Source organism: Lonchura striata, chromosome 1 (genome assembly GCF_050655825.1).
Source record: "Lonchura striata isolate lonStrDom1 chromosome 1, ASM5065582v1, whole genome shotgun sequence".
NCBI lineage: Eukaryota > Metazoa > Chordata > Aves > Passeriformes > Estrildidae > Lonchura > Lonchura striata.
The window spans coordinates 50327824-50351578 of NC_140703.1; the positions used below are offsets into that span (position 1 = coordinate 50327824).

The 23755-nt window shown below is 38.5% G+C and overlaps 1 protein-coding gene across 2 annotated transcripts in view; it reads right to left on the reverse strand.

Annotated features, from left to right (window-relative positions):
• SLAIN1 (SLAIN family member 1) overlaps window positions 1-23755 on the reverse strand; it is a 44800-nt gene that overhangs the window by 20317 nt on the left and 728 nt on the right. Inside the window, exons 2-3 of one of the 2 annotated variants that reach the window (XM_021548044.4) lie at window positions 20593-20732; window positions 913-1062 (exon numbers count right to left, since the gene is read on the reverse strand). In XM_021548044.4, the coding sequence (XP_021403719.3) occupies window positions 913-1062; window positions 20593-20732 (290 nt within the window). The remainder of the gene's footprint in view (window positions 1-912; window positions 1063-20592; window positions 20733-23755) is intronic. The other variant, XM_021548043.3, reaches the window with a different exon arrangement.

A 23755-nucleotide genomic window follows, 5' to 3' on the forward strand; every position in this document is an offset into this window, starting at 1 on the left:
GTGCTCTTTTGGAGCAATAGAGGAAAGCTAGACAAGGTACCTGAGGGTATCTCAAATAGCATGAGTTCATTTAGGAACTTGGCTTTATCCCCTTGAATAGGAAAGATGTTTCACTCACATGCAGACAGGTACAGCAGGCGCTCCGTCTGGAGCTGTTCCCACCCACAGTGCCCATATCCCTTAAAATAGGGATTTCTGCAGTGATTTCAAGCATTGTAAGGAACACTGCACATGGATAGGTATGACACTGATCATCAACCCATCCTCAGCCCATTCTTGATCCTGCCAGCAATAAAATGTTAATGACTCTCCCCAGAAGATTTTTTTCTCCACTGCCACTGCAGTTTAAGAGGAAGTCACACATACAAACTGACTCCTGATATCTGTAGTGAAGAAGGAAAATGAAAATCCTTGCAATTTACAGAAAGTTTTCTATTTTCCTAGAACTTGTGTGTTCCCTGAAAAATAGTGGAAAACATAAAATAAAACTTGAATAGTAGCAACAATACGAACTTGAAAACAGGTATAATTCTGCCAGCTCTTAAATTCTCACTGCCAATTTCATTACACAGCTGTACATATGTTTCTGTGAACATAAGGAAGGGGCACCATGGGGCAGAAATGAGCCACAAAGCTGGGGATGTTTAAGCTGACACAGTCACAACTGTACTACTGGGTAAATCATTAGTGGTATTTATTAGCATCACTCTCCTGTAACATGCTGCATAACACTTGTAGTTAACAGCCAAATTTTAGGCCATTAAAGAAAAAAACCCCAAAACTACAACTTCCCCTGAGATATGAGTTCATATACGATCATCCAAAAAGAGTACTGCTGTTAAAGGCTAGCAGGATTAGATTAAATCAAGCACTTTTGTAAGCACTGTAAATCAATAAAAAGATAAGCATTACCTGTCCGTTCAGGTGTTAGTATTGCTTTACTGGAAGTTTTAGAGAAGCTGGGACTATTACAGCCATTGGTATATGGGGTGAGTCTTGCAACAGGACTATAGGGAAAAGCCAAGGAGACAGGTGTAGAGAAGAGGTTCCGCCATCGGCTAGCTGTTACAGATGCAAGGGAGGAGGGGGAGAAAACAAGATTTACAGTTATTAATAGAACAGTACTGACACAGAGAAAAATAATCTCATCTTAATCTGTTCATCATGTATTCTTTTTTACTTATTACAGGAGGAAAAAAAATGGTGAAAATTCAGCAGCGAATCAGAGGATCAGTGCAGTCTTCTGCATGTAAAAGTGAGCTCTAAAAGGTTTTTTAGTAAATATATCTCTTGACTACATTTTACATATACAAGTTTTTGGTATATATTCATCACATACATCACTGGGTAACTAACACACAAATAACAGAGGAAGTAAAAACTGCTACAGTTAGCAGAGAAACAAAAATGAAATTTATAGTGCTCTTCAAGGAATTGTTCATGACAATTAATCATCACACAATTGAATTAGCAGCTAAATTATCAGTTATGGGAGTTCAGAGAGAGAGCAGTAAAAGATGCTTAACCATCAAGTGCTAAAAACAACTGTAATCCCATATCAAGCTTTTAAGCTACCATATTTTCCCTTCTCTTTTTAAACCACCAAATTCCTGATTGCATAAGCATGATTTTTTTTTTTTTCACTGTTTCTGGAATAACAGAACAAGGCATCCCTTTTTCTATACATTGTTTATAAAAAGCTTGCAAGGCACCTGGTCTTCTAAGCAATATCACAATATATCTTCTAAGTAATATCACAAAGCACTCAGAGTTGGCAAAAATAAATCTAAAGGCTTATTTCATTTATATTTATTTAATTTACATTTCCTTACTCAGTAAAAGTATTAATACAACTGTCCTTTGTTTTGCCTATTTTACATACCTTGAAAAAGTAAAATAAAGAACATTCACATGCTCTTCCAAAAATAAATAAATATTAGTAATAAAATTGTTCTAAGAAAAAGGAAAATTTTAAAATATATACATTTCAGAGAACTCATACAAATACAAGGAAAGATCAAAAACATATGACGGGATTGCATCTTGTTTAATAGAATCTATTTTCTACTCACAGATGTTACTCATCTCTACTCATAGAGGGGGAGCCATGAAAATACTTACACCTAGCCTTGAAATCAACGGCATAACCTCAATGCTCAGCAGGTGTTCTGTGCAGTGGCAGATGCTACAAAGTGATCTTCAAAACCTGAAGGGTCCAAAAGCCATTCTCCATCGCACAGCTACTTAATACCACAATACCACAATCTGCTCTGTTATTTGGACTTGTTCATCCGGTCATTTTACACACTAACAGCCATTCAAATAATACTCAAGTTTCCTGTTTTGAAACCTCCCTACCAACAAAATTATTTAGCAGGACATACTGACTTTATTCCTCTTTCTTGCTAACATCAAGTAGCCATGGGAAGGATGTCTTGGCAAGCTGTCAATCTCAGCCTCACAACTCTCGGAATAATCAGTTTGTCACCAATCCAAACAGTGCTATTTCTCCTCCTATTCCTTTTGCTTTGACCTACTTAAATGTATCCCTGGTTTTTAATGTGTAAAAGCCTCTTCAACTCTTCCCACAAGTGCTACTAAGCTTGGAATGAAGACAACTGCTTGGTTCCAGCACAGGCATGAAGCAGTCTGCTGGGGACAGGGATTACCTGCAGGGCTCAGGCTCTGAGAAAGGTAGCTTAGTACTCGTAAGTAACATAAAAATTCAAACTCTGTTCTTTGCTGTCCCCTCACCGAAGAATTATTTCAACTCCCTCATTTTTAGTGATTCTGGTTCCTTCAAGCTCAAAGAAACCCGAAGTTCTGAGATCTTTAAAGGCAGAATCAGCACAGTTTCAGGAAATTGCTCCATGCCAACTAAGGCACACAACACAGACTTCCCAGCTGGACTGTTTGTCAACATTCACTAACGTGGTCAGTTCTGAAGTGAAGCATTCCAGTGTCTCAGGACAAAAAAGAGAGAAAACACAGTTGAACATAACTCTACAAACTAGCAATTAACATGAGTCCCTGGGGATGAGATTAATTCACTAGGTGTTAGTAACAGCAAACTGATCTGAGGCATTCAGTGAAAGAAATCTGTACAGTCAGAGCAGACCTCAGTATCACATCCACAGCTAATGTCTGTCATTTCTACCAGGAACCATCAATAAGAGCAAGGGATTTCAGTTGCCTGAGATTTCATCTTCCTGCCTAGGACAAGCTACTGCTTTGTAGCAGCCCGATCATTTCCAGGCCTATTAGCTGCCAGCATGTTCTCACCCCCAGATGCGGTTGGGCACACAGCATAAATAAACATCATTCATTACCCTCTACAATAGCCACTGTGAGCTGGCCCACTGAGCACAAGGCAACAGTTATCGTGACTCTGAAAGCAAGAACCCACACCAAGAATTTAATTAGTATTTATGGCCAACCAGATTTCAAACTCCTCTTTCAAACAGCATGTATTCTCAGAGAAAGATGGATGGATGGATGGATGAGACCAAGAAGCTCTATATACACTAACCTCTATATATATTCCCAGTTCTACAAAATTCTGCCACTGTGCCTAAAATAAAACTTTCTCATTTAAAACATCAGGAAATGATGGATACTCTTTAGGCATATAAGTAAACCCATTGTTCAGAATCCAATATAAAGAACAGCTTTCATTAGGTTTCAAATGGAAATATCAACATACATATTGAGTGCTTTACTGTACTAACAAAGAGAGCAAAATTAGACTGAAGTCTTGTGCTAATGACAAAACCATAAAAAGTTTTGTAGGAAGTGAGTGCTATAGACATGAAAGCAAATACATAAATTCATATAAAATTTGTAAAATCCCAACATTGTGCAATGGATACTCATTTTCAAACACGTATTTTGCTCCAAACTGCATGTGAGACTGTCCTAGTTAGCATGATAAGCACCACCCTGCTATACATGGATGAGACAATGTTGTTAAGACCTTTATATTAAGTTTAAAATCCCAGCTGTTCAGCTCTGAATTTTACAGTATTTGTGGTTTCTTCTTAAAGCCCCAATGCCAGTTACCTGCAGATGAAGTAAGATGATCAGGTACCCTTTAAAAACAAAGTAAGTTTCTATGCTTTGCAGTTGAATAGAAACATAGATAATTCTACTCTGAGTAACTTCTACTGAAGATGCACTGAAGGAAGGAAGAGATTCAGCCATGAAAAGGAAAGCAGGGGCATCTAAAACAAAAACCAAGAGAAAGAAACCAAAAATCAATTTCATTTGCTGACATTAAAATATGTAAACGCATTAAATTTCACTTCTTGAAGCATTAAAGTGGTTGAATTAATATTGTAATAAAATAAGCATAAGTTGCCCCAGTCATCTTAAGTCTACAGTTATCAGAAGTGTCCAGTTTTTTTGTGTATTATTTCCTTGGTTTTGATAAAGAATTCAAAAGACTAGCAAGGAAAGGGAATATCAAGGTGTAAGCCAATTCCTACAAATTCCAAAAAAGGATACTACATTTTAGCTATGCACTTTGGAGGGTAGGATTGTGAGTTTTTTTAAAATTGGCTCTTTTTTTAAGGAAAACCTTTTACTGTACAGCTATGTAGACAGACAAGCACAGGGGTTTTGTGAAAAATGCAACTGTCTCAGCATTCATCTTCCTCCTGGGTGCACAACTCTGCCTTCATTCACACATCCAAAAGCTCTGGTTAGAGCTAACAGCCAAATTTGGCTTCCCAGCTTCTCTCCTTTGAGAACTTGGCCAAATATTATGCTCAGATGTTAAGCCTTAGGCATGACCTAGGGCCCAAACCTCTTTCCTCCCCAGCTCCCAGTTTTTACACAAAAAAGTCAGTCTGATGCATTTTCATTCTATTTGGTGGATTGACCAGAACCCATGAGCATACATAAGCAGTTCACGATTCAGCTAGTTTGAAGTAAGACAGACTAAGCAGAAGACTCATTCTTGTGTACCACTACATCGGGTAACCTGGAACAAAATATATATCCACAGATTCTTCTACCAAACCATTCATATCACATTCATTAAGAAGAGTGTTTACCCCACTTAATTTTAGAAGCCTTCAAGTAAGGCCTTAAGATCCTCCAAAAACACGATTTTCGTAAGGATTCTTACCAAAGGGCACTATGAATGAAAAAATTAACACGGGAAGAATACACAAACTCACCAAAGAAGAATCCACCAAAGGTTAATAAATCACATCTAATTTAGAGCTCACATCTGGTTCTGTCAGTCACTGAACTGGCTACACAGCTAGGATGGTGTCAGGGCAGGCATATATACTACTTCCCCATATTCTCTCTCTTCCAGTATCTATTTATGGTGCTTTAGGATGCTGGATCCTATGTCCCAGACACAATTAAAATGCTCTTATGTACATCGATGGCTGACCTAGTCACCTCAGGACACTATTTATTTTCAAAAGGAAGGACAGGGCATGGTTCATCTCACCTCTGCTTGCAAAGGACATGAGCTGTACCCCTTTGTCTGCTCTGCCTACAATGGCAGCCCAGCGTGACTGGCTCCAATACTGAGTCCCATGCATTAAAATGAAACTCTCTGACTGTATTCATTATAGAGAACAATAAACAAAGCTTAAAAACAGAGTTCAAAGACTGCCTTCAGTCTTCACTTTTTCTAAGCAACTGAAAAAGACAACTCTCGCAGCACTAGAGCACAGCAATGCTTGCGTACCTCCTCCTCCTGAAACCAGCTTCAATTTAACTGAAGTCACTGAACTTTCTCAGCAGCAGCTCCAGTTGGAAGCAAACCTCTGTGTTGATTTTTTTAAAGAAGGAAGAGTTTCTCAATCCCCTTTACCAGGAAGATAAAGCTCACTTATATCACATTTAAGGGAGAGATGGAGAAGTAGAGAACAGCGGCAGGAAGGTGGGACAGCTGAAGTAACACCATCTCCAAAAGAAACACATCAGAGAATAGCCTCTGAGATGTGTGTAAGGGCAGGTGAGATGAACTCCATGTCTGACACCAGTCATTTACACACCCACACAGCGCAGAGTAAAGCAAGAGCATTTTCATCACATTTTAACAGTTAACAACAAAAAAGGGAACAAAATCGTAACCACCTCATGACAAAAGTAACCTCACTCACTGGATAAAGATCTACCACCAGGATGTGCAGACAATGCACCTCAAGCCACTGAAGCATCTTCCTCCAACTCCTGTTGGGTCAGCTGGATAGACCCTCTGTCTCCACTGGTTCTGGCTGTAAATTCCCAGGTCTCTGGTTAGGTTCACCCAGCAGGTACTAACTGAAATGGGCAGGGAAGCCATCATCCAGTCACCTCTGCTAGTAGATCTGAACAGGCAGCAATTCCAGTAGGCACAAATGAAGAGCTCTGAAGAAGCTCTGAGGAAGCTTGTGCATTACCCAAGGTAAGGTAGGACTGTGGCAAGAAACTAATGTCTCTTCCACAATCAACATACATTCAAAGCAGCCAGCTTCACCCAGTTTGGCGGGGATATTTAATCTGTTGAAATAACTTTGCCAAAAGCTCCACACCACACTAATTTAGGAGTTGCATCTCTACTCCTCCAATGTGGAAAAAGTGTCTTCACAACGACTTTGCTATTGCAGTCTACAGCACAAAGATTTAAGCAGAGCTGTGTCAGAAGTCATAACATATACCACTTCAACATTGTAGCATTGTGATCATCATGAATTACATTTTACTCATTGCCTATTAATCCAAAGGGGAAATATTTCTGCACAATTTGTGAAAGAGTTTATATTTTCCTTAATAAAACACAGGTCTATCATTGATTATATACATGCACATGTTACCATAACATCATACACAAAATCCAAACTCTCATATTCTTTTGGCATAAACATTGTGAAACTCATCCCAACCTGGTTTCACTCTTGAATTTGTTACCTTTGGTAACTGCTTTGTTTGTTTGTATTTCAGTGACAGTGTGACAGTGTGTAATATCCCACAGAGTACTGTGGGATGAGTATTTTGCAATCACTCAAAACTGGTTTAATTGTTCTGTTTGCCACAATACTTCATAAGCAACAAAAACAGGTGTGTTTTGAATGGAAAAAGGTCTTTTTCTTTAAATGCTGATTGGGTCTGTTGCATCTCCCAGTTTTGAGAAACAGTGTGTTTTGGTCTCAGGACATCTCTTCAGAACTGCCTACTTGCTTGCAGAGTTGCTAGCAACCTTTTTCTGCCATATAGTCCATACCTTTTAAATCCAGTGGAGATTTGCCTTGCAGACCAGTATGACATATTCTAAGTCCAGAACAGTCAAGGGAATGTCTGCAGATATGCAGCAGCAAGAACTATGTGGCTGTGGCCATCACCTCCACAGCTGCCATAATTCCAAACTTGCAGCATCTTCAGCAGAGATGCCTGCCCAGGATGCAGCTCACACAGTAAAATACTGATGACCAGTAGTTTGATAGCCACTGTGCCAGATTTATTATCATAAATCATGGCCATCACCCAGAATTATGAGGATGTAGGTAGACCTGCTTTCTCTGGCTCAAAGCTGCCATACTATCATCATCTCACAGTTGAAGGCACAGAGGTGCCTTCAACTGTAACCAGATCAGTGACATATCCTCATGGAGGAGGAAAAAGGCTCAATTTTGGCAACCTCACCAGAAATCATGTTGTTTGTAGGGTTTGACACTGATTTTCAGGTCTGGTGTAAAGAAACAAAGAAAGCTGAAAGTCTAAAGTCAGGCCCTGATCAAGATATATAAAAAAAAAAAGACAAATTCCTTTCACTTTGACAAGGAAAATAGTTACCAGAGCTGCTATTTTGCAATAGTGCAAGTCATTTAACAGAAAGGAACAGAAGAGCTGTAGCTCTACAACCTGCCCTGGGCACATTGCCTGGGGCAGGCTGAGCCCTCTAACTCACAACTCTCGATAGCCAAGATTCTGGATCGATGAAGAGAAAAACCTAGTACCACATATAAAATTAATAATGTATGTTGGAGTGGGAGTTGCTTCTAAAATAGGCCCACAGTCATAAATCTATGCACTTTAATAAGCCCTTCATCATCCTAAAACTTCTCAAGTGGTGAAGTTGACTGAGAGAAATCTGGCCTGCTGCTTCTTTGGACATATTTATGTATCACTCAGAAGCAGCCTTTCAAGTTCCCAGTCCATCTGGTACATACACTGAGACTTATGTGACTTTTGTTAGAGGTCCTCTTCTTCTCCAGCTAGTCAGCTCTGTCCCTTGTGGCTATCCTTATATGAGGAGTTTGCCTCACCATCCAAGAGGAAGCAGCAGTTTCATGCCCCCTATTCAGAGGGCTTCATCCACCTTTATACGTGCCATGGCGACTGTAATGACAATTTTTTCAGTTGCAGGTGAAGCTGGTAAATTCATTTTTGGATAGTTCTCTGGCAGTGAACTCACTCTACTACTACTTATGACAATGCTGCTTTTCTTGGGCATCTGCCTCGCAGCTAGAAGATAGTTTCTTCCCCTAACCAGTCTACTCCACATACCCTCTCAATTGTTTTGGATTCCTTAATATTAAAACCAAGTAAGCTTCTTGGTGAAGAGGCATTTTGCCAATACAGCGGAAAATATCTGAAAATTACTTTTGCACCACTGAGCAGTTGTTCTTTATAAAACACTACAAACATTGATGTGAACTAGACAGCCTGTATCAATACAAGGAAAACTTCCCAGAACAAATGTCCATACATACGTACCAGGGACTTTGGCCAAAGCAAGTCATGGATATACATATTTTCACATTCTTGAACAAAATTATACTGTATTCACATCTTTAGCACACACTTGACCTTCCCAACACTTGTGCAAATGGCAAGCCACATGTAGCCCTGTTATATGAGTCAGAATAATCCCATGGTGTCTAGGCAAGTCTTGCAAAGTCCCTCTGTAGTAAAATCTCTAAACATAGGGCATCAAACTCCAGAGTTTATTTATTTAGTTACCTTCCTTTGAATAAAAATTTGGAGACACTCGATTCCTGCCTCAGGTTAGTCCTAAGTTGTAGAAAACCTGTTTTCAAAAGATTTCAATCCAGTATACCATAGGGTAAGTAAAAGTCGGAAATTAATTTTGCTTGATGATTAAAATTCTTACGAGAGTTACAGTATGGAAGCCAACCTGAATTTCAGTCACAGAGGTGAAGTAGAAGAACATTTGGGAAAATGCAGCATATCTTCCATCTTTAAGAAACTGTTATCTGTATTCATCTCAACTAGTGTACAACATCCAAATGTGACCTCCAGTCCTTCCTAACCAATGATGCTACTCTCTGTCACTGGAGGAAGACAGATCTCATGCTCTGAAGATGCTGCTTTTTTTCAGCTAGTAACTGATTTCAAGCCTGAAGTTTAAGATAGCTTAAATAAAGTAGTATGAACCTTATCTTGAAAGCACTTACAGCATGTTTAACAACGTTTAACACACAGAGAGAGATAGATACGGTAACTAGAAATCTGAAAGCCAAAATATGAGTGCCATCAAGACCTTCACTCACACTGCATCCCAGTGACAGCTATACCAACGTGTATTATCCATGCAGCACTGCACTGTGCAGATATATTAGAGCTAGGCTGTCTGGCATGTTCTGCAGGGTGTACACAGGCTGTGTGCACTGACAGGATCAGTCTCATGTTAGGTACTTCTGTTTTGGTAATACAACAAGAACATGTGAGGTCTTCTGTGTGCCTGGATATGCCCTGTACCCTTCAAGGCTACTTAAAAACATGAGCTTTTCTCTCATCAGCAAGCTACTTTCTACATAGCCAAAAAAATTCTGAGTCTTACAGTATTTTCTTAATGTCAGCCTGAGAAGGAAGGCCTGTTTTCAAGACCAGTTAGCCTAATCAGGCTTTTTTTTTTGGTACAGAAATAAATCTCCCCACTTTTTTAAATCTTATGCTAGACATCTCAAGTTCAGTCAGCCAAGAGCAGATTTAAAACCTCCCTGACAGCAATTCATCCAGTCTTTTTGAAATGTTCTCAGTCCTTAGAAAATAATATCTGCTTTGAAATTTCAATTCATTGTATTGGTTGGTGCCGAGTCACTGCAATCACAGCAATCCCAGAGAACTCTACTGGACAGATTCCCCTTTCTGCAGCTTTGGTCTTTGAAGTTGAATACATGATAGAAGAAGACAATAAGTGACAGTACCATTGCAGAAAAACAAATTAAGATCAAATCACCACTATGTAATAATCAGGACAAGCATTTAATCACAGTATAAAAAATTTTATTTTTAAAAAACATTGAATATATTTCAAGAAGAGCTTGACTGCTATTGACAAAATGAACGAAGATGAAGGGTGCCTCTGCCCTTTCACTCTGTAAGTCCACTCTTATAGGGTTCCTCTAGGATAAGGAGCAAGGTTTCTCTGTGTGATATAAAGAACAGGCATTAGTTAACTCCCGTTGCAGATCAGAGCTCAGCTACTACACAAGGTACTCTCATGCTGAAAATGTACTATTCATTTAGTGTATACATTGCACTAGTATAAAAAAATGCTATTATGAACTTCTTAGTGGACTCTTAGAGACAGTAACTCCAATTAATAAAAGAGAATTTCATCTACACATGCCACACAGGATATACTCCTCCTAAGTGGACATGTACTATACTGCTAAACAGACATGATAGCAAGAATTTGAATCAAAGGTATATTTTTTCTCTGAACAAGCTGCTGGAGGAAAAATACAGTTAAAAATATGTAATTACATTTCCTAAATTTAAATTTTCTGGTAGCTTACATAATTCTTTTTTTCTTTGTTGCAATACCATTGGCAAAACAGAGAAGCATAAAGGGTGAGGGATCCATTGTTAAAAACAGACACATAGAAGGACAATTTCCCATTCTTCTCATAACAGTAGAGGATCTTGATTACATACCAGGTAGAATTCAAATATATGTGTCTATTGGGATAAAATTCTCTTGATCATTTATGATAGACAAAAACACAGAAAAGATAAAATTAGTCCTATTAGTCCAGGATTAACCCTAAATTGAACTTTTCCTATCACTACGGTTTAGTCCTGAAATTCCTCTGCATCCCAGCAACACCCATACAAACACTACAGCTCCCCCTAAAACCATATCTACTTGCCATCTGTATTCACAGGTTAAATTTCTGGCAGGAGGCTTTTGCCAGACAGCTCAATTTACAGTTTCTGACTTCAATATCATTCCAAGATGCTACACTCACTTCTTCTTTGTTCAAGTATATCTGCTGCCTATACTGAGGCAGACTGAAAAAGCTAAATCTTAGGCTCAAATCGAGGTCAAAAGCAGCACTTACCCTCCAGGAACCCTGTGGCTTTTGGATAAATATAGCAGGTGTCACAGTTATGTGATTATCATGGGAAACTGTTAACACTATTACCAAAAGCAGAGAAAATATACAAAATACTTAAAAAATAAAAGCTACTGTGAAACAGATTTTTCATACTTCTAAAATACCATACGGGAAAACATTCATGAAAGTTTATAATTAAGGAAAGTTCTAACAGAAGTTTAACTGACTATTAAATATAATAACATATTCAGAATATGTATCCTCACACAGAATTAAGATTCAACACCAACCTTGAGTCAAATTAAGAAGCACTAACCAAATATTGTTACCAGGAAAATAGGTAAAGTGACATATAGACGTTTGATAAAGATAACATTACCATTACTGTCCATGTGAGTTAGGGCTTCTGCAACGGTTTTTAAGCTAAGCAGACCAGCCTCTTCAGATTCCCTTGAGAAAGATCAATGTCTCCTAACACTAACTCGGAGCATATTCCTACATTTAAGGTTCCCTGGGGTGATTTCAGGTATCTCAAGGGAGACTCCTTAAATAAACTTTGCCTTGCGAGTACCTTCCAGATGTACACTGCACCAAGAACTATCCAAGCATTTAACAAAGAGGCATTCTTTGCTCCTCACTAACAAGCAACACAGGTATAAGCTGGCAGAAGAGAGAGGAATATATCACACAAGAGCAATACAACAGGGAAAGCATGAGAATGGCACACTGACAGGAGTCAGAAGCATACAAATTGCAGAAGCATCATCAGTACAACTATTACACTGCTGCAGCATCCTTCTTCCCCTGTGTTACTGCTCAGGATAAAAGGTACTCTGCAGCATCTTTTAAGTGTTTCCATCACCAGAACCCATCACATCCACAATAAACAGAAATGGGTTTGGACAATATAATTTGAGCTGCTCCTTCAAGCTTCTCTATAAAGAAACATTTTATTTCTTCCAAATAATTATCAGAGACTTATCAGCATCCACATAAACCAGAAACAGATAAAATATTTTTTGGACTATGTCCACCACAAGAAGAACATATATGCCTACTTACAAATTGAGATTATTTTTTTGCATTACAAATAAAGATCAAATTGTGATTATAGTGAGGTATTTAATACTCAGCACTTCAAAAGACATTAAGAAACAACCACGAGGCAGTCTGAATACTGGCTCTACAACTACAATTCATGAAGCAGAAATGACAAAATAGAAAACTGATGACACTATGGAGGAACACGCTGAAGCCGAGATTCTACCACTCCACCCTGTCCTGTTTCACACTGGCCTGCACATCACTCTATATCCTGTCTTTCCTATGGGTTAGGAAGGAGTAACAAAGAACATGGAGAAGGTTTGCTAGCATTTCACAGAGCTGCTTGAAGGACATGGTGGACTTTTAGGAAGAAGGACATCAGGATGTTAGGATGCTGAGCCAACTCCTCTAGACCTGAAGGCAACAACACAATAGATGACTCAGTTGCTATTACCCACATAACTGCAGGCCACGAAACCCTGCCCTGCAAGAACGTCAAACATGTTATGAAGAAAAAATTGCCTGAAGACAAATCACAAATACATCAAGTATAATAAATAAAGTAATAATTTTAAAAAATAAAAATATGTGGTATCAGTCAGACACAAATTCTAAAGACCTACTACTCAATCCTACTTTTTTATTAAGTCTACATTGGGGTAGGACCTTGAGCCAAATGAAATTGGAATTACATTATATGAGCCACTCCTAAAGAATAAAAAAAATTAGAATCCCTAGCCCTAAGAGCTCACTTTAAATACTGACACAAATCTTTACATAAGTTTCAAGTGATTTTACATGAAGTGGCAAGCAGCTAATACTACTTAAAGTCAACTTGCAGTGGCATACTTTCACCACATGAGTGATCTTGCACTTACTTTCTTGTGTGCTGGTAATTTTTCCATGAAATGACAGCACCAATATAAAGTGCATATTGTATTTTCTTATATGTAAAAAGCAATTCTCAACAGAAAAGACAAAAAAATGCATACATACACACAGAAGAGCCTACTTGTAGACAGCCTCATTTTAACACCTACAGTCTGAAGCAAAACCAATCCTTCAGCATAAAACAGCAAGGGCATGATTCAGTCATCTAAATCCAGAATGTAATGACATTTAGGTGCTCCAGTTCAGTAAGGCTGTTGTGCAGATCCTGTATTATATCCATCTGCCCACCTAGATACCTCAAGGATATAAGAGTGCCAGATTATGCTTGGCACTCTTGCTAAGATCAATGGATCACAGTCAAAACGACTGAACCTTAAACTATTTATTTACTAGACACAAACCTAAAAGTACGTGGAACAAACCTGGACCATTACATATTCTATGAATTCACATAAATACCTGAGACCCAACAACAAGGTCCTTACAGCCAGACACAAGAGGAACAGCTCTATGTCTGGAGATGGAAATTGAGATATAAAATACATGTCCAAGGAAGATTCAAGCACATGCATGTTCCTCTGCGATACAGATACAACACAAAGCAATATCCCATGTATCTAACTTAAGACTAGCAGACAAAACAATAGAATTTACACCATTTCACCAGTGATTGGAATGTGGAACAAAACTTTTCTGCCACATTGAGATATAAGATACAGATAGCCACTGGAATGTGAAAACAAAAAATCCACAAGCATCCTGCGTCCTCATTTTGGAGGATGAACTTAGCTTCTAAACAAATATTACAAACAGGTTGTAAGTGCTGTGATTGAAGAAATAGGAGACCATGAGAAACTATCTCTTCATGAAAGGCACCAGGGCCTTTTGCAAAATACAGAAGGTATTCAAAACTTGTTAAAAATCCAAATCCTTCTGATGCTAAGTACTCCAAGAGTTTTTTCTAATTAGTGGAGAGAAATTACTATATCCAGACTCAGTTTACCCAACAGTCCAGCCAGCTTAAGAACAGCTGGCTGGACTGTCCTTTGGCTTCTTCAGCATCAGTGGATAGACAGTTTCTCCCAAGTATCTAGCTTAAATTACTTAAGTTTCAGTGAAATTATGTGTACCATTCAGTATCAAAAAGAGATCCTACAAATCCTTACTGTACTTTAACTCAGAAACAATCTGTCCTTCATCATCTACAGACAAAACTAAGAAAGAGCAACTAATCTCCTATGCAGCAGAGGACACAATCAACGTTTAAAGAGGAATTTATCTGATTGCATGAGGATATCTTATAAGTTATCCACCTCTAATGCTCCGAGTAACCATTTTAGAATTGTGCACTTCAAGGTACAAGTCTCCTCACCCTTAATTAATACAGGGCAAGCAGCAAAATCAACACTGGTACTTCGTACTACCTAATGGGAAAAGACAAGTGACTACAAAGAAGCTTTCTTTCCAAATAGTAGGAGACCTGTTCCAAGTCACACTGCAAGAAGTGCAATGCCCCCCTCCGCATTAGAGGGGCACACAGGGTTGGCTAGGTTGAACAAACAGCCAAAGTGAAAATACAGAAATAAACCTTTTAGTAAAGAAGCAGTGCTACTTCTATCACACTTGTCTGCTTTCTGAAAGCTCTCTTCTGAAGACATGAAAAAAAAAAAACAGACTCTGAAAGAAAGACAACATGAAAGACAAAAGCTGCAACAATAATCTGGGGACTAACAAACAGTGCATAAAATACTTAAGACTATCAGAAGCAATAATGAAATGACAGCATCCAGAACAGTCCAGTTTTGAAAAGATCCTTATTTCAATAGAAAAAGTATCTCCAGAGGATAGGCTTCCAAATGTCCTCAATTATTAAAATCTAGGTTTCTTTTTAATTTTTATATAGGAAAATAGCTGCACGCTTCAGAAGCCAACCCAGGAATTAGTACTCCACTAGGTAACACTAAATGTGCCTGTACTTTTAGCATAAAGCAGTGTTGATGTTACTTCTATTGCTTTCAGACCCACACTGCATTACAGGCTTTGAACTTACATTGTGATTATAAATTATTTTAAATAAGAATAAACCTACTGAAATCCTCACATGAATTTTAACAGTGTTTCCAGCTGTTTAACCCTCATGATGAGATGATAATCCCAGCTGAGTAGTCAGCATGGATTCAAAAAAAACACTCTAAAACGGGATTGGTGTCTTCTCAACTGAGGCATGATCTAACACCACCTCTCTACCTTTACAGACACTTCAGAACTCAGCTTCCCCTTGCAAGTAAAATGATAACCAGAACTCTATTCTAAGCAAATACTTATACTTACATAATCAATCCCCAAATATGAAATTAAACTCTTAAGTAGTATGTATATTGTAATTTAATAAAAAGTAGAAATCATATTGAAGAGTGTAGTAAAAAGGCAAGAGATAACTTTCAATTAACTGCAGAGATAAGTGTCCAATCTTATACGCTTTTGTACACAAAAAGAAACCAAAACTTCGTACAACTTTTTTATTCTTTATAGAGCATTAAACATTTTATTTATGATGGAAACAACAATCATCTATAAGCTTCTACACATTATTACTTCCTGCCTCAAAAGCATTTTACTTAGAACTAACCTGCATTTTATATGAGCAAGAAAGCTACATGAAATTTTATTAATCCAGTTGAGTATCACAACATATATATCTGAATCCTCAATGGACAGCAAATAAAATTAAACCTAAAAAATCTACTTTAGAAGAAAAAAAAAAAAATCCCCCCTTGCCCTTGCTTCAGCATGGGATCCACTTCAAGCATACAAGATAAAAAACCTTTATTCACTTTTTTTCCCCTACGGAATTTTCTGTTTGTTTCTGGTGTAAACAGACTACAGCATGAAAGTTTCCTATAACAGTGGTTTCCGTATCTTAAAGACTCATTATTTCACTATAAACCAATGGGAAGTGGAAGAGTTAGGATAAGGGGAGATAACACTGCCTCTTCCTGCATAAGCCACAAGTTACACATCCAGATAAAATCTTCTGCCTGGAGCCCAACCAGCTGTAACCTACCAGATTTTGGTTTTTTATTAATAGGTAAAAAGAACACAGTACTATCAAAAGAAATAATTTTATTTAGTCTCCTCCCAGTTTTTCTTATGGGTACATTGCATGTTTGGGTATCAACCTTAACTGATATGTAACACTGGGATTCAGCACAATAACGAATTAAATTCCTCTAATGTGAATATTTGTCTCATGGAGTCATAAGCAATGGATCTGTTTCACAACGTATCTTGTCATCCACAGATGACATAACAGCATCCATCTTGAAGAACAGTAATAATTTAAGAAAGAAAACAGAGGTTACCTCTTTAAACTATGAACTACTGCAGCCAACTGCAAAACCTAGATTTCAGCTACCTACTGCTCTTAAACATCTGAAATGGTATTTCTGAATAAGAACTCATCTAAGCCAAATTCTGAATCTAGCCACTATTTCATATTCCCCAATAAAGAGCTTCCTATCTGGAAGGCTGAATTTGATGAGTTACACTTTGAGTCCCTGCATAAAAGCTGAACTCCTACAGACTGACTCCTTGCTAAGCTTCTTAAGCCCTTCAGTTTATCCACCTGCCTGCTCCAGAGCTTTTTCAGAAGTGAAGTTAGGCAGGGTATCTTCAGCCAGGGTATCAGGCACCACCATCTCATCAGTTTCAGAGGGGTTATACCTGTCTGCATCAGCTAGAAGTTTACATGTCACATCTCTCTGTTCACTGAATTAATACGTGTCCCAACATATTCAACTACTGCTAAGGAAACACAGAAGGGGCTCTACCACACCATTAAGACTGTGAAGTGGCCCTGTTCACTTCAATTAACCTAATAAAATAAAATAGCCAGCAGGACTAAAATGCAAACAGTGAGCTAACTGACCCTACAATATATAGAGAACTGCTGTGAGCATAACAAACCAGAAAGGTTTCAGACAAAAGATAACTGATGAAGAGTAAGAAGAAAGATGCGATCTAGTCCAGCCTCCAGAGATAAAACAACTGAAACAAACAACAAACGTTACCTCAACACTGTAATTGTACATGGAAAAAAGGCACAACTCCAAGCAAAAATCCTGTCATAGGAGGTTACATTAAACTTTCATCCTCCTTAAAGCTAGCATGCTTAATCCACAGCAACGGGGCTTGTAATAAGCCTAGTTCATTATAAACATTATAAAAGCTTTACCTACTTAGTGGTAGACCAGAGGAATGCTGAGAAGCTTGCCCAAGTTCTCAGAGTGGCTCAAAGAAGAACCACCTGCTGGAGACCACCTCTGTGCTTATAATAAACCTTAAGGATTTATGCTAAGATACAATTCTTAACTTCCACCATGAAATACTCAAACAGTCATTTTCACTAGAAAAGAAACAGGCTGGTGAGCACAGCAAACTGAAAAGAAAGTATCACCATTCAAGTAATTTCTGGCCTGAAAGACCAAGTAGCTGTTAGACTATTTCACTGCCTCGGAGTGCTTTGGCAGAAGTCTCTCACAAGACTTTTAGCCTTGTTATGAGATATTCTAATGTTGGGATCGTTCAAATAACAAATGAAAACTTTAATGAAAATCAGGATGCAATGCAGTAAGGAAAATTCACAGAAGCAGGAATAAATGAGGGCAGGATTAAAAATCTAAGGGAGAAAATCAGAATTAGTTACACCTCAAAAATAAGACTGGCAAAATGTTTTTTTTCTTTGGCTCACAGCTCTTCTCTCTGCATGAGATATGCTGACTTTGCAGCCAAAACTCAGTTTTTATTGTTTTTTATGTCCATGTGCAGTCTGGTGTCTAAAGAGCTGTAACAACTAAACTGGTTTAATTTTTGGCTAATGCCCCATGAACTAAGCGAATGCTACCTATAAGCCATTTCAGAAATCACATGTTAGTACACTATAAATGTTTCTGATTACTCATTTAATAGTTCTCAAGTGCTTCAGTCTTAAGCATTGATTCAGAGCCAAGCAGAAGAGGCACAAGTAGATTTCAAAATTCCTTGAAAATGCCCTTGCAGGGCATATGGTTAAAAGGGGAAAATACCATTTAACTTACAAAGTTTGAAACTTTGTACAAAGTTAGAATTTTACAAAGTCTGAAACTTTAGTACCAGAAGGAAGAACACAATACTTAGTGAGTCACTTATAAAATCAGGATGGATTATGTGTACATATTTATACATGTACTCACTGAGTGCCCTGCAAAACAAAACATGGGGAAATCAGGCTACAGAAAGCTTGCTGAACTTCAAAAACCAAATTATTAGATTCTTACAAAAGTCTCACATCTGGCTGAAAAACTAAGAAATAAATATAGTTAAATCAACTTTAAAAATTTAAGAGTAAGAAGGATGACATTTGCTTATTATGTATTACTTACAAAGGAACAGGTGCTAAAAGAATATACTTAGAAATACAAGTCTTAATTAAGACTTAACTGAATTATTACTTAAAGCAGTTTTACCAAAGAATTGCTGCAGTATAAATACAAGTCTATTCACTCCTTGAACATACTGCTCCCATAATAGGTTTTATTTATGGCATACAATTTCTCAAAACTTTTTACAGAGATCAGGAAATTCATGAGCCAATCACCACGAGCAGAACATATGCATCAGAGTAACTTATTGTCAACATAACTCGGTAGCATAACACAGCCATTTGCTATGACTTCTGCAGAGAGAGAGACTGAACTGATAACCATAGAGTGATTTTAATTTGAAACTTTTATTGCCTATTCAATTTAAATAAATCCTTTTAAGGGGAAAAAATAGGTCATGAAGTCCTTTTACTTGTTTCTACACTGACATTACAGGCTTGACTCAATTGTCCACACTCAGGTGTGCCTGGCCACCTGAGAGGCCCTTGGGGAGGGCAAGGGATCATTGAAGGACAGTAAAAGCGCAGGACCTTAGGAAGGTCTGCATCTGTCCTGAACAGAAAGCCAGGTAACAGGCCATCTCAAAGGGCACTAGTTACCTATGTGGAGCCATCTGAACAGAGCTTCTACACCAGACTGCACTCTATTGTTGGATGCCCAAACCACACAGATGCACCTTCAGGTAAGCATGTGGGGTTGAGCACCAAGCACCCATTACTGTCAGTGGACTCAAGAGAGCTACTAAATTCATTCTACAGTCAACACCTAAATCTTATCACCTGAGCAGCTCCCCTGATTCCTCTGACTCAACACACAAATTTTCCATTGATAGTCAATGTAGCTCACACTACAGACACCTGAACCCAGATACCCAGTTAACAAGCCAAAGTCCACCCTAAAACTAGATGGGATGATTACCAATATAGGAACCACAGCTTGAGGCAAATAGTCTCAACTAAGTATTTCTAGATCAATAACCATTGTAGCATCTTTCACAGTCAATGCAGAAGACAAAGCCTTCAGAGCCTGATTCAGTTAAATGCTTGATTTTGGATAAGACTTATCCACAGCCACCCATATCGTCCAAAGCATACAGGAGCATACTCAATTTCTCTTAATGACAGCTGCAGCTAACTTATACAGCCATATGTTCATGCTGTCATTAGCTTTATTCCTTCTTCTGTCATGTTCGTGTATTTTTCATTTTCTACTTCTTTTCTAGTGAGTTATAAACCTTAACTTCCTCCCTTAATCACCTTCTTCAACAACACTTAACACAGTATTAATGAGACCCCAGATGGTAAGAAAGCAAGAAAAGTGCTGTCTGATATTTATTTAAAACAAAAGCCAGAGCACACAGAACTACAAGTTCACCAGCACTGATCAGCCATCCGATGGATTCCAGTACCTGAGATCACCAAGAGGCCAACAAAACAGCACTACAGTCATGTTACAACTCTTCTTGGTGGGTGCTATACTTAGCAAAGTTTTAACACTACCTCAGATGTTGACAAATATGCCTTTAAAGACTTATAGCCCCATGATAATTCTGACTTTACAAAAAATGAAAAGCACCTTTTTTCAAACCTCAACAGATATACCAACAGTAAAGTTAGCATCAGTATTTCTTTGTCGGGAAGTTCTCTGTTTTAAGCCCTGGATGAAAACTGACAAGTTAGAACAACAAGTTTTGCAGGAGAAAAGATGGATAACAAAGGAGGCAAATACTTTAAAAACTACATGATCAGAAATGAAAAAAATCAATCATTTGTCAGCATTTATGTAATGAAGGAAGACTTGCATACATATAAAGAAACTCCACATCTGCCATGTATGAAGCCTACTAAATTGTGAAAACACCAAAGAGGAGTGAAACACCAGACCAAAAATGCCAACCTCCTAATAACTAAATAACAGAATAAGATTACCTTGCTCCAATCTAAAGCATAGGGAACGTTTTGCAGCTTCAATCTCAGGAGTTGGATGATCCAGAACACGTCTGCACCACTGCAGAGGGCTCAGTGACTTCTCTTGAGGAGTGTGAGTCTTGGTAGGCAAGACGTACAACCTTAACGAAAACACACAGAAATATCAGCAAGATACACAATACTGCAAAGTTTGCTTCTGTATGCTCACTTTCCTATTAGATCACTAATAATTTATAACATCCAAAGCCCTGCAAGAGGGTATCAAATAAAAAGAAATATATCCTGAAGTAGAAGAGTTTACATCAGTTTCCTTTCTTCCCTCCTCAGAAAAATAGGTGGCAAATTATCAACTCTACACCTCTGGCACATCCAAAGTTCAAGTAGATTTCACATTAAAATCTCCTATCTAATCACTACCATTGTCTGAATTTTAGCACTGCTTGAAGTTCAAATCTATCAGGTGCTGTACAAACACCAAAGGTGTTCTTGCTTTTCCCTCTACTTATATTTACTGGAGATTTATATAATTTCAGCACCTGATTTTTATCTTCACATGGATGACCCACGTGTTGTTCAAGTCATATTTGTAATGATTGAAAACCATTAGATGAGAAACACTGAAAATCTATTTTCAACATTCAACACCAGCAGAAAAGGAAAAAAAAAGCACATATGCAAAAAAAGGTAGCGTATGTGCATTCTTCTCAGACAGGAGTTGGCAACTGATCAATTGCACATTAGGAAACCAGGTTTCAAAGCAGATTTCATGGGAGAATTCTTGAGGCTGAGATCTAGGTTGCTGCTGTCACCCTGGCAGATTAGCAGGCACAGCAGATGCCAACTCACCTGGGAGAGTGCTTATCTTCCAGGGAGCAAATTATTCTTGTCTGCTGGACAAGACTCTGACACACCTGGCCTGACCACCTCTGAGACATGAGGCTAAAGACATAAAGACACCCAGTGCCAGATTCTCAAGGCACCAGTAGAACATCCCACCCTCCTTAAGGATCTGGCCTGTACAAAGGGGGAGTAAAAGGCAAGACCAAAAACTAAACAGAATTTTGCCCCTCAAGGGGTCACTGATGGGGTCACTAATTACAAAAAATAGGTAGTAGCAGCCTTTCACCTTCATAGTTTTGGCTCAAGAGCTACCCAAGACCCAGCAGAGCACCCCTTCTGCAGTGTGCACTCCATGGAGCTCTTTGCCTTTGAAGTCAATCAGCACTGTCTATCCAGTTGACAAGGAACAAATATCCTCACTGCGATTGCCATCTCCCTTGGCAATCCCAGCAGAGATCAACTATTGAACTGCTCTGAGGAGAGGACTCATTTCCCCAGACTTCCTGCAGTGCTTGACCACACGTTTAAAAATGATGCTGAGAAAACCAAAAAGCAAAGCAAAGAAAAGCTTTCAGGTTTCCTGTTAACCTGCAGAAGTGCTTCAAAAGCTAAAAATCTGACTGATGATCAGACTTTCAAGTAAAAAGCTGAACACTACAAAGTAGTCTGAAAAGGCTGGTTGGTTTTGGGGTATTTTTTAACGGCAGTTAAAAAAAAACAAACAAACAAAAAAAAAAAAAACACAAAAAAAAAAAAAAAGCAAACAAAACACAAAACCCCAAAGGTATTTAAGGCCTAAAATTACTAATCAAGAACTAGGATATACACTGCAGGCTTTGGCTTTCCAGGTAGCAGTTTGCTTTAAAGACTGAGATTACAAAAAAGCCCCAAGCAACTGGCATCACATGCCTGACCTTTCATGGACAATGACTGAGATTCATCCTTGAACTAAAAACATTCAACAACTAAAACAACTCGCTCCTAGTGCAATAGATTTGTTAACAAATCCCTGTCATGAAATTCTGCCTGTGGACACATACATATGTGACATAAAGGTAAGTTCTGACACCCAAATCTAGGATTGCTCCCAGGAAGGAGATCAAATTGGAAATTTCACTATGTCACGTAATGCAACAACTACTGACAACCATCTTAAAACGTAAACAAGAAAAACATTTTGTTTAAGAAGCCATTATCAAATAAATTTGATATTCCTTAATGCCTGGAAAGCTAGAAGTTAGACCCAATATAAAATGTGATTTAAGTCTGGACTGACAAGCCCAAACCAGCCCTGCGCAGACCAACTACTCGCACAATGAAGCAACACTGACAAAAAATTCCACACAATTTGTACACGATTCTCAAAAGCCATTTTCAGAAACACGGTATTGTATACCATGAACAATAATCAGAAACATTCCTGACATTTAGATTAATTTTTGAACATTCTATTTTCAACCAAAATTAAAGATATTCAAACACAGCTTCCTTACACTACAATTTATTCTCATCTGACATTAACTTATAGCTTGATTCAAAAACTAACCTCACGAAAAGGAGAGCTACATGGAAGCTTAGACAGATACTCTAAAACTTATTTAAATAAAGGTGATATGTATATTGCTGTTGACACTTGAAAACAAATTGAGGATCAATGACATTCCACATGGTTACACAGCCAAGACAGTATTCCAGCACTGTCCCTGTGATGTTCGCCCACGCTGCTGAAACAGGTTTTGAGGCACTAGCTTTACTGATCTACTTGCATCTCTATCTTGCCGTCTCCCCTTCCGTTTCTTTTTACGGGAGCGTAACCATTCCAGGTTACACAGGTTAACAAGTCCAGGTCGATTTGATTTTTTGCTCTATCCATTCGCTATTCATTTCCGATTTATTACATTTACTAGCACCCCGCCGTGCCTTTTGGAGCTACATGGGCGCGTAAGATACACAATTTAGATCAACGTCTAAAAGACAAAAGCCTTCCCAAATCCCTGAAGATGGGAGACAATTTGACAGAGATTTTAGGATGAGGAGGCAGCGCTGCTCAGATCAAGGCTTTCCCGGAACGAAATCCCGCAATTTTTAATTCCTTATGTAAACACGGGGCTGAAACCAGGCTGAGATCTGAACGCTATTCCTCGGGGCGGAAAACGAGATCGCTCCCCACGGAGGGCGCGACGCCCCGGGCGAGCCGGGCGGTGGAGCCGCGTCCCGACACGGGGCCCTTCCCTCCGCAGGGCGGCACGGTTTGGAGCGGGGGGATGGAGAGAAGGGGGAAACAATAGCAATAAAAAAATAGAGCAGATTTCAGCGTCAGAGG